Here is a 15,348-nt window from a genome sequence, read left to right as displayed (position 1 = left end):
GAGGACTGCTTTTTGTAAAGTATTTGGGCACCATCCTCATTCTGGTTTATGTATAACTTTATGTTGGCATCAGTCATCAACAAAATGATGGTTTTCGTCGTTACGTGCCAAAACCAAAATAGAAAACAGAAATCAGGAATTATTGGGTGAGTTGAACAAATGAGTTTTAAAAGTTAGTAATCTAATAGTATTGTAGAGGAGTCAAGATAGTGAATTGAAGTAACAGAAAGTTCATAAACTGAAATATATGATGGTGGATGTAGCATATTGTTATCAGAAAATATTAGGTGGTGTTTGTCATATGTGTGAATGGATGAATACAAATATTCTTGGCTAGTTTACACAGGATTTTAAAACCGGTAACTCAAATGTCGGAAATGTATGCTGCTTGAACAGTGATGCGGTGCTACTGTAGTGTTAAATATCATGCACATTTCAAATTGTTCTGGTTGGAGCCACGAAGCATCATGGAGTCTATAAAGGTAAAACATTCGACTCAAATATGCTTGTAATATTCACTCAATATTTTGAATACCTATATTCGAGGAGAGGTATAAAAATGCCCGTCATGAAAAAAAGATTTTTAAAAATTGTTTACTGATATAGCTTGGAGGTTAGCCTTGGCTACACTTTTCATAACTCTCTGTAATAACATATATCTAATGCAGTAATTGGTGATATTCTGCCAATAAATACTTATGTTTAAGCGAAATACTCCCGTCAACGGGCAATGTTAAAAATAAACTACGATCGTTAGATAGAGCTGAAACAACCAAGAAATAACCACAACTTTATGTAGCGGAAATGAAAATACATTACAGCCATTTTCCCATACTTTAAGAAATAAAGCTTTTCATTTGAGTGTATTTATAGCGTATGCGCAAGTATATATGTGTCTGTCAAGTGTAAAGATATTTATTGTTTTTTGTATTTCTAAAGCAGCTTATAATTGGAGACATTGCATATGCAGTTTTTGAATTAACATTTCATCCGATTTGTTAATTTCTAGACTTTGTAAAAAGTCCAAACATGAAAAGTTGCCTACTGATCATTAAACAGCCTATATTGTCTACCACACATACTCCTAGGCTATAATATAGTACGAGATGCATATACAGTAACATATGAGTAACATATGGTTATAACTACAATAGGGTACAACATAATATTAATAACAGTAAGAATACAAAATGAAAATTTCAGTACAACACTGGTAGGAAACTCACATGCACACATTGTCTGTCGCGATAGCCACTTATTGGTCAAAGCTGTTATTATTCAGATAAACGCGGCCGTATCGGACAATCGTCTAAACCCTGGACATTGTTTAGACAATTACAAGTTCGGGTGAGTGATGAAACAGAAGAAAGCAAGGTCGACTGCATGTATCAGGAGTTTCCATAGGTTTTGTGTTTTAGACTGAATTTTATGAATTTTAAAGTCTTATTGCAAAAATATATTCTTATTTATACCAAGCAGATCTCAGAACAACTTGAGCTCTTATTTAGAGGTTTGATTTAGTAAAATATAGCTAGACTTTGGCTCTTGGAGGAGTCATGGTTCAGAGGTTAGGGCTTTGACTTACGATCAGCACGTTGGGAGTTTAAGTCCTACAAGGACAATGGGGGTGTTAGGAAGGGCATCCAACCACAATTGCTTCTGTGCAACATCAGTCTAGTAGACTACAAGATGACAAGGAGTATGTAGACCCTCATAGACAGAGTATACTATTGGACCCTTGTCGAATAGACTTTCTCCTTGTAGACTATGTCAACTACAAAGAGAAAAAGCGGCTTTCTCACATGGTTATCCTATAAACAATCCATCCGTTTTTATTGCTAAAGGCTGGTTCACACTATATAACTGTATGGAGATGATGTCCTTTCGGCAATCATCATCAATTATGTGCACAGAGATTGGTAGCATCGATGAAGCAAGGTGGATACGTTGGAGAAGTTTGCAGCTGTCAAACTTGCCCGATATTTCGGCGATCATCAACAGACAGCCTGTACTATGTGAACCATTTTGACGATAGTAATTCACGGTTGTGACAGTGTGATTTATTTATTTCCGTTCGTGATAGTTGCTGCAAGACTAGTATTTGATTCTAGCATGCGAAAACAAAGAGGTTTCTTCGTAAGATAAATGAGAACACTATGTCATAGTGTATTTGCTGTTGCAAACGATGGGTTTGAATAGTGTGAACATTGTGTGAAAATTGTTATCATTGACGATCACTGAAGTATTGTGTCATCAACGATGAGATACGGCGATATAGTGTGAACCAGCCTTAAACTTGGCGCTCTAAATTGAAATGTTCCATTTTTATGCTTAAACATACAAAATGCTTGATGAACTACCATAGCTTTACTTACCAGTGTAACTTTTGTTAGGGTCTAGACTAGTGAAGTGCTGCCTGGTTTTTATGAGATATTTTTAAGAAGATATGACTCGGCAAAAGAAAAATTTTCTCTAAACTCAAATTGAGAAGGACGGTTAAAAAAAGAATTTAAAAATGTACGCAGTAGTTGGTTCAGGGTAGACTAACGTAGAGAAGATGACCAATGAGGACTACACTTCACACACTACATAGACATAGAGATGTAGTTAGTAAAGTACTAGCAAAGCAAACGCTCATCTAACCAATAGGAAAGTCAGGGCAGGGGAGACAATAAAAACAAAAATGAGAAACGAGAGTGAGAGCTATCTATTTACTTTGGTTATATGATTACTGTCACAAAATGGTTATGTGAAAGTTCAAGAAACTCCAGGTTGTAAAAGATTACTGTTACTCCATTCACGTGTGGCTCCATTTAAAAAAACTGGTGTTAGGGATGTTTACGCATCTATCCTCACTTAGTAAACTTGTATTCACATAAGCCACAGTAATGTATGAATACAAGCGTGAGATGTGTAGGCTATGAGCACCGAGAGTGTACTGTCTTCCACTGAAAAGATGCCAGGCTATTTATATGGTTCAAATGGAAAATAATTATCAATAAAGCTATGGTTTAATTTCAGTCTGATGTAAGAACGCGAACCAATACCAAAGTCAACAAGCATAAATAAGCTCACATGAGAATAAACTAGAGAAAAATAAGAGAGAAGATGGGAACATCCTTCAGGCCGAGCAGGGAATGCTCACCTTAACACAGTTTTGGCCAGTTCGGTTAGATTGATTGACATACTTCGGCTCAGAGTTTTATGATAACTACTTCTAGCCAATTTTTAATATACATCTTGGTACATGATTGTGGTTCCCCGCTGTCATCAAAATATATGCTATTTTTATTTACCAATAAAAAATAGATAGCTCTTAACGCATTAAAGCTTAGATCGGAGATAATTTGGGGAATTGTTCTCTCATCAGATCCCATGCCCGAGAGGACTCGTGTTGTTTTCTTCCATTTCTTCTTTAGCTAGAATTACAACAATTTGGCCGCTTTGCGCGTGGTACGTTTTCAGCGTAATCCTGAAATATTAAGCCAACTGGATTGCTAATTCTTCTTGACATATCGCTGAAATTTAGAGGGAATTTTAAACTGACCGAGAAATGAAAAAATTGCTGCCCACAGGACATCAGTTTCTAATGAAACACCGACTAAAGTTCTTAATAATGCAAGAAAAAAATAAAGGTAAAAAATTACTTCTTATCAGCAACAAGAGCTTGATACTAAAACTATTTGCTTTTAATTCATAACAGATATACACACTCTATCAGTCTCAATATAATGCGATCATTATGGTTTTTCAGTTATCTCTAAAACTTTACTTCTTTGAAATTGTGCAATATGAACTATTCACTCTGCTTGATTTCTGTGTTTATCACTGTTTTCAAAAAGTTTACAGCTTCAAAATTACATTTAGTTCAAAATGATTTGTGCTTTTCTAAATGCTTTTACAGTCGGTGGAAAGTTGTTAATACGGTCTAGGATCAGGGGACCTGCTTGTATATACAATAGGAGGCTTGTATATACAATAGGAGGCTTGTATATACAATAGAAGGCTTGTATATACAATAGAAGGCTTGTATATACAATAGAAGGCTTGTATATACAATAGAAGGCTTGTATATACAATAGAAGGCTTGTATATACAATAGAAGGCTTCAAATTGGCTAGGTTCTTACTCTTCCAAAGACACACTCTGATTCACAGCTTGTCCTTCCCTTTTTTCATCAGAGAAGACGTGTGATGATTGCACGATTTTACTTCTACTCGATGTCATTATCTCTTTTCTTGGCAGTCGTCTTATAGCGCTGTGTACAGGCCTGTATTACGTGGTTGCAAGTTGAGGCGGCTCAGCCGGCCAGCGAGTACGGGCCTGGTTGTGTAAGCCTATTTCTAAAATCATATGCCACACAGTAGTAAGGATATTGGTAACAGTTATGGTGAGATGGCATTACTTCATTTTATATACACAGGCTTTCATTTACCTTTGAATATGAATCAGATAGCATCCAGCCCACACACTTCCCTGACAGGTAATGAATAATGAGCTTCTAAAACAGAGCATGCTAAAAATAGCAAATCTTGGTGCCAATCACTGAGCTCTCTTCGTCGTCTCCAACGACTGGCTGAACCAGCAGTTGCCGATTGAGATCCTGACATAAATCTCATGTTCTATAAGTACAGTCGACACCTGCTTTTTCAATTTTCTCTTCCCTAGATTTTCGATTGTTCAAACAACGTCCAGGGTCTGAATGATCGTCCGATGTCGCAGTGCCTGTCTGAAGAATGACAACTTTGACTAATCGGTGGCTCGTAAGTGGCTCACGTGGGTGAGTTAATCATCAGAGTGTTGTACAGGAGTTGTATTTGTTATTATCACCGCTATTAGCCTTATACTGTACCCTATTGCAGGTATAGCCATATTTTACTCTCTCGCATGTTCGGCATACGCATCCTGTACCATATTGTAGTCTACGAATATGTGTAAGAGACAATATAGGCTGTTTAATGTGCTGTACAGTACTCAATTTTTGATGTTTGGACTTTTTACAATGTCAGGGAATGGCCAGTCTGTATGAGTCCGAACCAATGAGGGTTGTCTGTAGTTATCTGATGTTCTGCTGTTTCTTGCTCGATATTTGCTTTGACGCTGTTTTGATCTCTGCTCAGACTCCCAAATCTCCAAGCGTTATATCATCCAACTCTCCTCCATTACACATTTACTTCTTTCTATGCAGGTTTCTCAGTTTTAACCTTTTCATTCAGTTTCTGTTTGTGTTTAACAGCTCTTGATTCAGACCGCCACACTGGCAATATGGCCGACTTCATCAGCTAATATTAATGATCAACTTGCACAACATTTTTACAGATTTTATCAGAAAGTATCAGTATTTTCTATTATTTCTATTACTGGCGATTGTTTTTTATGTTTGAAGTGATCTGACTGCCAGGATGTTTCAAGATTAAAATTGACAAGACTTGATCGGGGTTAAAATCCTCGAATCAAGTAAAAGTGTGATTATGACGTCTATAGTTGCAAAGAGACCAACAGAATAGAGACGGGTAAACCTGCAACTTGAACACAATAGCCGATATCAATTATAGCAACAAAACAACTAATGACGTCATTTTGCGCATTGTTTCTTCTGAGTGTTTTTATGTTTTGTCCATTTTAATTTTGAAACAATATAGTTGTCAGATCACCTCAAACATCAATAAAAATCAAAAATGATCAAAAAGTACCGATACTTTCTGTGAGTGCGTGCACGAGTTTTTATTGCATGTAATTTATAGGTGCAAATAGAAAATAACAAAAATGCAAACATAAAGCAAAAGGAACTGTCCGATAGTTTGAGATTAGCAGCAGAACAGCCTTGCTGGCAGTTTGCAGAAGAACAGACACAGTCATGAGCGAGCACCAGTAGCACCAGTAGCACCACCATCACCGGCTGCCTCCAAGTGCTCCACCAGCTTCACTTTTACAACACTATAGAAGCCAAATCATGAATGTCAAATGAGTATTTATTGAATGATTTAGCTGCAGTGAACTTTGACCTTTTTTGCTTTAAAAGTATTGTGTTTTAAAAGCATTGCTTGTCTTTAATCTGGGACAGTAGCTCTGATCAATTACCATATTTTGAAAATCAACATTTTTAAAAACTTTGATAAAATGCAGCACAAGATGGAATTAAAATAGCATTTTACAGGTATTATTTCAATGAAGAAAAGCTATTAATCACTTATGCTTCTGGTTTATTTTTTAAAATAATTCTCACAGCTTTTTGCTGTAACAAGAAAGCTTTCCAACTCTAATGAGTCAGCATAACTCCACAACTCTATTCCATAAATCATGTGAGGGTAGAACAATATATAGTAAAGGTCATAAAGGGCAATCATTGTTTTGATGAAAACTAATAAAGTGTTGTGCGAGTTCATCTTAAAGTTGTTAAATTATTAAGTTTTCATCACTTTAAAAAGGTGCACTTTCTGGTTTGCTGTGATATTCACAGTAGCAGTTCGTGTAGAATGTAGATGAATGATAACTAGGTTCCTGTTTCAAACAGGTTGATGGATTACCTTGCTTATAATACTATTCTTGAAAAGAAACTTAGATTGCGCTTGTGTATGACTGGTTGGACATTTCTAAGTGCTAAACAAGATAGCAGATAGCAAATTTTGATGGATAAACAGCATCCCGTCATCATTTGGGGTGAGGAACTCATTCATTGGCTAATTTTCTAAAAAATATTTGCCAAAAAGCATGAAAAGTATTAATAAAACTGACCACATAATCGATACATTATTTTACTAAACTTTTTTTCTTAGCGATGAAATACTTAAAATTAATGAAAAATTCATTACACAATAACTATTTATTATATCTGAGCCTACACAGTTAGTTCAGAGACAGCTTGAAAAGCTATTTTGATCACTGGCCAGCGAATAATTTTCATATAATATATGAAAATGATTGTTGTTATTGATTGTTGTATTGTTGTTATTGTTGTTACTGAAAATGAATGTTGTAGAATATTGTTATTGTTGTGCTGACACAACAGTAACAATATTATTGTTATTGTTGTGTCAGTACCACAGCATCAGCAAAAGATAGCAGTTTCAACACAGAGAAAGCAAGGCCTATAGCTTATACAGTGAAAGAGTATGTCATTTAAACTTTAGAAAAATAGGTAACACTGAGTGGTTTATGAAGGTACGATGAACAACAACTGCCAAGGAAGATGCCAAGTATACACACAGTAATAGTGTGCAGTGAAGACAGTTGTTATATCGAGAGTATAAGGCCTGTAAGGGCAGGCATCTCTTAAATTTTCTTTTTTCACTTTGTTTCATTTTATTACATTTGCAAATGATTATTTTGTTTGCAAAATCTGGCATTTGTAATATCATCCAATCACGAACCAACATTCTGTACTTGAAAGAAAAACTTGGTTTGATCAAAACTTAATGTTTTGCTTAAAAAAACTAATGATTGCACAATGCAAGTCTTTGAGCAAAATGCCAAAGTGACAAATATAATATCAAAGTAATTAAAACAATGCGAATCCCTTTGCTTTATAATAAATCATGCAATTACTTTAAGGTCGTTATGACAACCATATAAGCTGATACTTATCCATTTATAAATATATTCTTACCATTTTCAACATAATTCTTTTTGATCAGTATTTGTGGTGTTAAAAATGCTAATGTAGTATGTTCCTCATCCATAGAAAATTCGCAAATCATACTTTTAACAAAGCTACCCGTAGACCTTCATGTTGGGGTAGATAACTCCAGACTGACTAGAAGTGCACTCCTTATTGCTTCCTGTTACCTGTGATGGGTTTACTCTCACTTTGCTTTAATAAAGTTTATTTCTTAATTTTTTAATAAATTTAACTAACTTTATTCGTTACAAATTCAACGTATTTTATATGTTTAACTATGCTTCTATTTTTATACACCACTAGCAATAATATTTTTCCATTCTTTTCTGTTTTCTTTGTGTAAGAAAATACTGATTGTATTCTACTACTAGATTAATGTTTGGTATTACGCAGGTAATAAAGTAATTAACCAATGAATTTGAGTAACTTAAGCTAGTAACTTGAGCTAGTCTAAATATTTACCATAATCAAAGCCGTGAAATCGGCTTGATGTTATGGCGTGCCATGTAGTTGTGTGTCAGTATCCTAGTATATTAGCAAGTGGTGCATAAGTATATGCACAATTATTCTATAGTATGGCAAGGACAATGTAGCATAGTGAATTGAATGTCTGCTTGCAGATCTACAGGTTCTGATTCAAATTTACTGCGAAGTAGACTTTTACTACTTTAAACTTTATCACTATAAGCGGACACACAAGTGATAAACACTGGAATTTATACATATAGATTGTGTCTTATACTCAACGCAATTGACCATAATACTCTTTGCTGTAAACTCATTAAAAAGGTCAAGTTGGCAGCAATAGAGCAAATAATCATTAGTTTATCAAATGGTAACCTTTCACTTTCCATACGTGCAAAAGATCAATATTGGAAAAAATATCAGTCAATATAAATCGCACATATTGTATGCTAAAAAATGCATACATCATCATATAATCAAGCTATTGAAGGACTAGACTTTTGCATTTCAATCTCAGGAATAATCAAGCATTAAATAGTGCTCTAAGCTGGATCTCTGTTGGCTTCTTCTGTTGTTACCAATTGTTTACTGCTAGTTGTAACATTTCTACATTTCTTGGTGCTAAACCCATCCAGAACAAAACTTATGCTCCTCGTAATGTGCTCAGATGGTTGTATACTAGATGAAAGGTTTTTATTCACAGGAGTACTGTCTAGAGAGAAAGTCTTTAATTGAATTCTTTTGATTTCCGGAGAAGTTGTATTTTTTTTCTTTTCTAGTATCCTTTGGAAGAAGCTTTTCGTATCTGCCTGTAAAATCAAACACAAACTTTAACTCCTATGATACACAATGCACTTCACAAAAATAAACATTTTTTTAAATATCCTAAAACAAACCAGAGGCGAATAACTTATCAAAACTGCCTTTCTTGGCATGTTAGGAGAGAAATTAGTGATAGCCAAGAAGCTCTGCACATGCACATCAACAGAAGGTTGTATTGGATAGACAGAGCTAGTTAGCCATCAGCAAAAGCTTCTGACTTACTTGCTGAGTCGTGATAGGCTACTTGAAAAATAACTATGCACCTCACATGAGAAACTTATTGTTTTCTGATATACAAATACAAACATATAAAATAAAGTGTTACCCAATTACAAGATTTCATTAGCAAGCTAGAGACTTAGAACATTACCATGGTAACCATTCAGATGAACTGAAGTCTATGTCCTAATTAGCTTATATTACTAAAGGTAAAATAATTCCTTTTTGTAACACTTCGACAGGTGTTGCATTAAAGATCTAATGCGAGCCATGTCCTGTTGCAAGAAAGGAAATATAAATATTCGTTTTCATTTAGTCATATTGCTTTAATACTATGTTCTTTGTAATGAGTACGATTATTAATATTTAATATTAAAAAGACGTTTGTTTTTTATTTTAAAGTGCAGTAATTTAATAATGAAAATAGCAATGCTTATACAAACATTATCTGCAATAAAATATAGCTATTGTTATTATTATTTCCTAATCTTTTATGTGTTACCATGTTTGGATGAAAGAAAATCACAAACCTCTCCTTTTAAAATTCAATAATAAAACAAACACTTATAGTTACAATAGTTAACAAAACATGTCTTGAAATGCAAGAACAGTATCACTAGTAAATTTATGGTATGGTAAATACTAGTATAGTGCTTTTTAATAATGAAATATTATAATAATATATAATATTTAAGGTAAGTACAAACTTTCTACCATTTAATGGTTTAACAGTTAAACTACTTAAAATTCTATCAAAGCAATAAAAGTGATATTAGTAATAATAAAAACAGTAGTAATAAAAACAGTAGTAATAACAACTGTAGTATAATAATATGTATAATGTAAAAACAGTGTATGAATAAATTATTTACTCTATTTGATTTTTTTCTCATGGTATTCCACAAGCTTGTAGCTTTAAATTGATATTCAGTTCCAAAAGAATTGTGTTATTCTGAGTGATCACATCCAATTCTAAGTATTAACAGTCGATGGAAAGTTGCTAATACAGTCTAGAATCAGTGGGCCTGCTTCTATAAACAAGACAAGGTTTCAAAGTGTTAAGCTAAGTCGCATTACCTGTCACAATTTATTAACTTTAAAAATGAAATCAGTCAATGGCCAGTTACTCAAACATAGCTGTTAGGCTGGATATTGCATCATTTTCTATATTTAGTTTCTGCTTTTGCATTGAGTTTTACGAGCTCAGAGCTTCAAAACAGGATTCACTTAAACAAAATTTTGTTTTCCCAAATGCGTTCGAAGTCTGCTGCAAGTTGTCAATACAGTCTAGGATCAGGAAATTTGCTTACAAGGTTAGGCTTCAAAGTGTTAATGTATTATTATGAATAATATAATGCTGTGTGTTTAAGCTATAATAATTTGAAAAAAGTATTCATGAGCTAGTAGATTACGGAAGGACTATTTAATAGTAGCAATAGTTACTAGGCGTACTATTTACTGGCTTTTTACTGAAGTACTATTCAAAAGAGTATACCAGTTCCTTATAGCAGTGCTATCTGAGAGCAACCCTCATTGTTGGGGGTTGCCAACACCAACTCGCGAGTGAGCTGGGAAGCCCAACTCCTCCCTTAACTATTTGGAATGATTTAATACAAGTACTTTTTGGAAGTGCCAATCACTATCATTGCTTCCATTGTGTGGTTGATGGGAATTTGGAGTTGTGTGCATGTTGAGTTACCACCCTATAAATGTTTCAATAGACACTCACATGTCTATTGAAAATATTCAAATGCCTATTCACCAGATAAATGTTTTAATAAACATTCACGTGTTGCGGATTACCATGGGGGCGTTGATAAAAAAGATGAGGACTATTATGCCAGAGGCTATAGCGGCGCGTTTAAAACTACTCAAATCGAAGCAAGAATGACAGAAGTGTGAAAAATGCTTAAACAGGAATAGGTTGTGCGGCATTTTCTGGTGCGTCACTCACAAGTGCCGTTTCCATCTCTCACAGGCATGAAATATTTGGCAACAAATTGCGAGTAATGAAATTATCTTGATTTGTGGTTTTTTGCTGTTTGCATCTTGCAGATGACAAAAAACTTTGGTGATTAACTTTGATTTGAAATGATGATTAACCACGTCATGGAAACATAGTGATAGGAGACAATAGTGAGTTATTGATACTACAGCTCCAGCTGTCAAATCTCTACAACAGGACCGCCAAATAATTTTGGCCATGATCCGTTACAGACAAATCTGATGAATGAAAGATCCACAACAAGCTGAAGATGTGTATTTTTCTTTTTATCATACATAAACATGCAATTAGTTATGTACATCTTAAACAAGGCATCAAATACGGTTTTACAAAATTTTGCTTGTCTACATAATGACTACAAATCAGTGAATATATGTGCTGCAGTAAATATGTCTGATATCAGTAGAAAAATGAGGAGTGGGCTCTGACTTCCCATTACTATCAGAAAGCAGTTTTTTGCTACATACAGCAACTTTTAAAGTTTATGAAGATGAATACTTTACTGTTTATGAATGAATTACTTTCTACAAAATTCATTGCTGAAAACAAGAAATTCACAAAAATTTTGATATAAGTTTACAAAAATCATTTTTAAAATAAATTCAAAAAAATAATTCAAAAAACTTTTTCGACGGCTAGTTTGAAAGATCCACAAAAAAACTGCAAAGATCTGAATCCGGATCTAGATCCGCCATTTGGCCATAGCTGCTCTACAACATAAGTACCTGCAAGCCTTTGTCATAGGCAGGCTGACAATTTGTGCGCCAACTCACCCTGAAGTGTCTGTTAAACAGGAAGTAAATGATGGGAGAGGTGAAGGAGTTTATAGACGAAATGATGAGTACTGTAACAGCCAGACGGAACCAGTCTCTTGGTTCAAAAGCACTGAAAAGCTGCGGTTTTTGTTCCATCAGCATAATCGCAACTGATAGCGGCAGCCATGTTAGAACTGTTAGAAAAGCATCAGCCATAAGCATTCCCTGCAGCTACAAAATAAGAATAATTTTAAAAGTCAAACAACAAGAAAGAGGAAGACACAAAGTCACAATACTTAGAGCTACAACTCTCACATGGTTTCCTTACAACTTATAGTGTGTGAGCAATTCCTTAAAGGTTGACTTGCAACAAAATTCACTTTACAGTTATTTGGTATCAAAAGATTCACCATGTCTTACTCTGTTGTGTTGTAGGTGCAAAATATGTGGAAATATGATTACAAGCTCTTAAAAGCTCAAAAACGAAAAGCCGCCATAGATTGGAATCTGTTTATTTCTCTGACGTAGTCATTACAGTTTGGTTATCGTCTTGTCATGTGATGTTCTCATGTGAATTGAAAGGCCAATAAAGAGCTCAATATAAAACTTATCGTAGCACTAGTTTATGACAAACACTTCGGGTCTTACCGAAGACCCCGTATCAAATATAGATGCTCGCTACTTTACAGTTTTCTTTCGGCATTATTCAATCGTCAAATCGTAATCTGATCACGTGACCCAATACATCGCAAATAATTTTTGCAGCACTTTTCGATTATCACAGGTAACCAACAGGCTCATCATGATTATCAGACAATGATATGTACTCCTTCGAGCTTAGGTTAAAAAGTTTAACGACTTTTTATGGTAAGTTATGAGATATCAGTGCTAAAAGTGACAGCATTACAATTACGATAAAACAGACGCGTAAGCACAATAGACATGGCTTTATTGAAAGCGTGAAGAATATTTGTGAAAACATTTCGACGAATGAGGTTGCATGAAAGTGTAAACAGAAACCATCCTGTAACAACTACGTCCCGTTTGAGCCGTTTTGGAAAGCGAATCCAAACTACGGCGGTCTCGTGTGGCTGCGATTAACTGTTCGTTTTTTAGTTTTTAAGAGCTTGTAATCACATTCCCATATATTTTGCATCTACAACACAACAGAGTAAGACATGGTGAATCTTATGATACCAAATAACTGTAATGTGAATTTTGTTGCAAGTCAACCTTTAAAGATCAACTGTGATGTATGCTTAGATTACTGCAAACAGAGGCTATGCAGTGATGTACAAACATAGGCTCTGTGAGCTTGGCTGGACATGTCTGAGCTCTTTGCAACTAGGCATGTCTCCAGTCAGACTTGACCAGTCTCTGCCACTGAGCAGTTGCAGAGAGCAACTGATTGCAGAAGCAATCATTTCAGTCACCACCAGTGGCCTTTTATGGAGTTGAAGCCTAACATGTTGTTTGCATGTTTTGAGAGTTGAACCCCAACATCTTGTTTGCAGATCAGGCATTCTCGCCCACTAGACCACGGATACTCTCAGTCTATCTAAGCCTTATTATTCAGAGGTGATTGGTCTGGTTGCTGCAATAGCTTTACTTATCACAAATTTAAGGCTGTTTCCTAGGCAAATATTAAGTCTAGATGTAAATTATAGTTTAAAGTAAACAATTTTAGGTATTTTGAATTTACGGTCTCTTTCCAGCCTATTTTTAATATGAAGCATTATCTCTACTGTGAAACTGTAAAGGCTGATTTTAATTTGTTCTCCATGTAATAGATAAAGTGAAATTTATTGTCAATGAATACTGTCCATGTTTTTAGAAGCTTGTACAATTTGTACAAGTAAGTAATAATTATGAAAACATAATAAAAAATATATATATAATATTTATATTGATATAAAAAAGTCTCCTCATGCTTGCACGTTCACAGGTCATTATCAACGCACTACATTGCCCGGAATATATCTATTTTGTCAGGGTAGGGGTCAAATCATTTTTTATTTGTTTCAGCTTATTATATGTTATGAATAATAATACTGTATTAGTGTGCCAAAATAAAAATCCAACCTCTTTGGTTAGTTATAGAAGTTGTAAGCACAAATTGTATTTTACTGCAGAGCGGCAGAGCTCTGATTAGAATGAGCAAATTATAGACTTTGGGTGGTGTCTGTTAACTTCCAAGATCTCACTTGTAATTAATGCTTGTTTGAGAGTCACAACAAACAAAAAACAGTAAACTTGTGAAGAATTTTGGTATCTTACTTAGTTTAGTTTTCTATACAGTCTCATAACATTCAGGTATAATTTTTAACAGTTTGTTTGTCTCTTACCTTTCCAATCTGCTTTTTCACTATTGATGTGGAGTTTTTAAGAAGTCTGCTTCGCTTTCGAATAGCCAGTCTGACAGCAATGGCTGTATAAGAAATAGTTATAATAGAAGACGGAACAAGAAGTTGTATCATACGATTCAAATCTTGGTTTGGTGTTCTTTCAACTGATGATACAAAACAATATGCGAGCTTTCCTTGTCTCTTAACGTGGGCTTCAAAAAATGTTTGTATCTCTGGTAGCAGACTGCTCAGCCAAGTCAAAAGAATAACACCAGCTCTGTGCTTCTGTGTGTATGATTTTGCTTTCAACGGAAAGTATATGATGAAAAGTCTCTCAATGCTGATTGCAGTTTTGCACGTCAAACTAGTTCGAATTAGTCCGATATGGAAGAATGAGGCCAGCTTACAGAACATGTCCGTCCATGGAATAGATATGCCTAAGCTCTTTGTCATCACCAGCAACGGAAAAAAAGGTATTCCTAGAAAGTCACACACTGCCAAGTTGATAATGTAAGGTTTCACTGCTTTGCCAATTCTACTGCCTGAAACAACTATACAGATAGTGAGAGGGTTGAGAAGAAGTCCAAAAACAGCCATAAGCGTGTAGGCTGCGCCAACTCCGTAATCATCTGATCGAGTGTAGAAATCTTGACGAAGTCCTTCGACTGATCGTTCTGTTTCGTTGAGTATGGTATTGTTTTCAATGTTAAAGAAAATTTCTCTACCAAAAAATAGAGCCATTAAAAACCATGTGTTTACTTCACCGAAGACGAAATCTAACTAGAGAAATTTCTTGTCACACGTTGCTTAACCATTCCACAATCCGATTCGTAAACTGAGTTAAACAAATGTCTTTTGTCTACGTATCATTAAAGATTTATTAACAACAGCTGAATAACACGCTAATAGGTTTGGTAGTTTAAGCTCATTCCTCAAGACCGCTAATCTTTTCCTTATGGTTTAAGTGTTTCTTATAAAACTTAATCTACTACCCTCTTTGTCTACTTGTCAACTATTTGTCTTGTGTGAAATAAACCTAACTAAAGTAGATTGATTCATTTTTCAATTACTTTTTGATGGTCCAAGTTTCTTTACCCAATAAATTTGAGTAACTTATAC

General features: G+C 34.8%; 1 protein-coding gene across 1 annotated transcript; it reads right to left on the bottom strand.

Annotated features, from left to right (window-relative positions):
* Positions 1-8,468: 8,468 nt before the first annotated feature.
* LOC137402043 (somatostatin receptor type 1-like) lies at positions 8,469-14,970 on the bottom strand. Its single transcript, XM_068088516.1, has 3 exons — positions 14,230-14,970; positions 11,903-12,115; positions 8,469-8,892 (listed from the first exon to the last, which is right to left on the bottom strand). Exons 1-3 carry the CDS (start codon positions 14,968-14,970, stop codon positions 8,626-8,628), a joined length of 1,221 nt encoding a protein of 406 aa, XP_067944617.1. The 3' UTR covers positions 8,469-8,625.
* Positions 14,971-15,348: the final 378 nt, after the last annotated feature.

This window comes from Watersipora subatra, chromosome 8 (assembly GCF_963576615.1).
Source record: "Watersipora subatra chromosome 8, tzWatSuba1.1, whole genome shotgun sequence".
NCBI lineage: Eukaryota > Metazoa > Bryozoa > Gymnolaemata > Cheilostomatida > Watersiporidae > Watersipora > Watersipora subatra.
This window is presented reverse-complemented; position numbering and strand designations above follow the sequence as displayed.

Coding starts and splice junctions, on each gene's coding strand:
- LOC137402043 (XM_068088516.1), bottom strand. CDS start 14,970: ATGGCTCTATTTTTTGGTAGAGAAATTTTCTTTAACATTGAAAACAAT. Junction 12,116..14,229: donor TGAAAAAGCAGATTGGAAAG/GTAAGAGACAAA, acceptor CTTATTTTGTAG/CTGCAGGGAATGCTTATGGC. Junction 8,893..11,902: donor TGTTTAACAGACACTTCAGG/GTGAGTTGGCGC, acceptor TTGATTTTACAG/GCAGATACGAAAAGCTTCTT.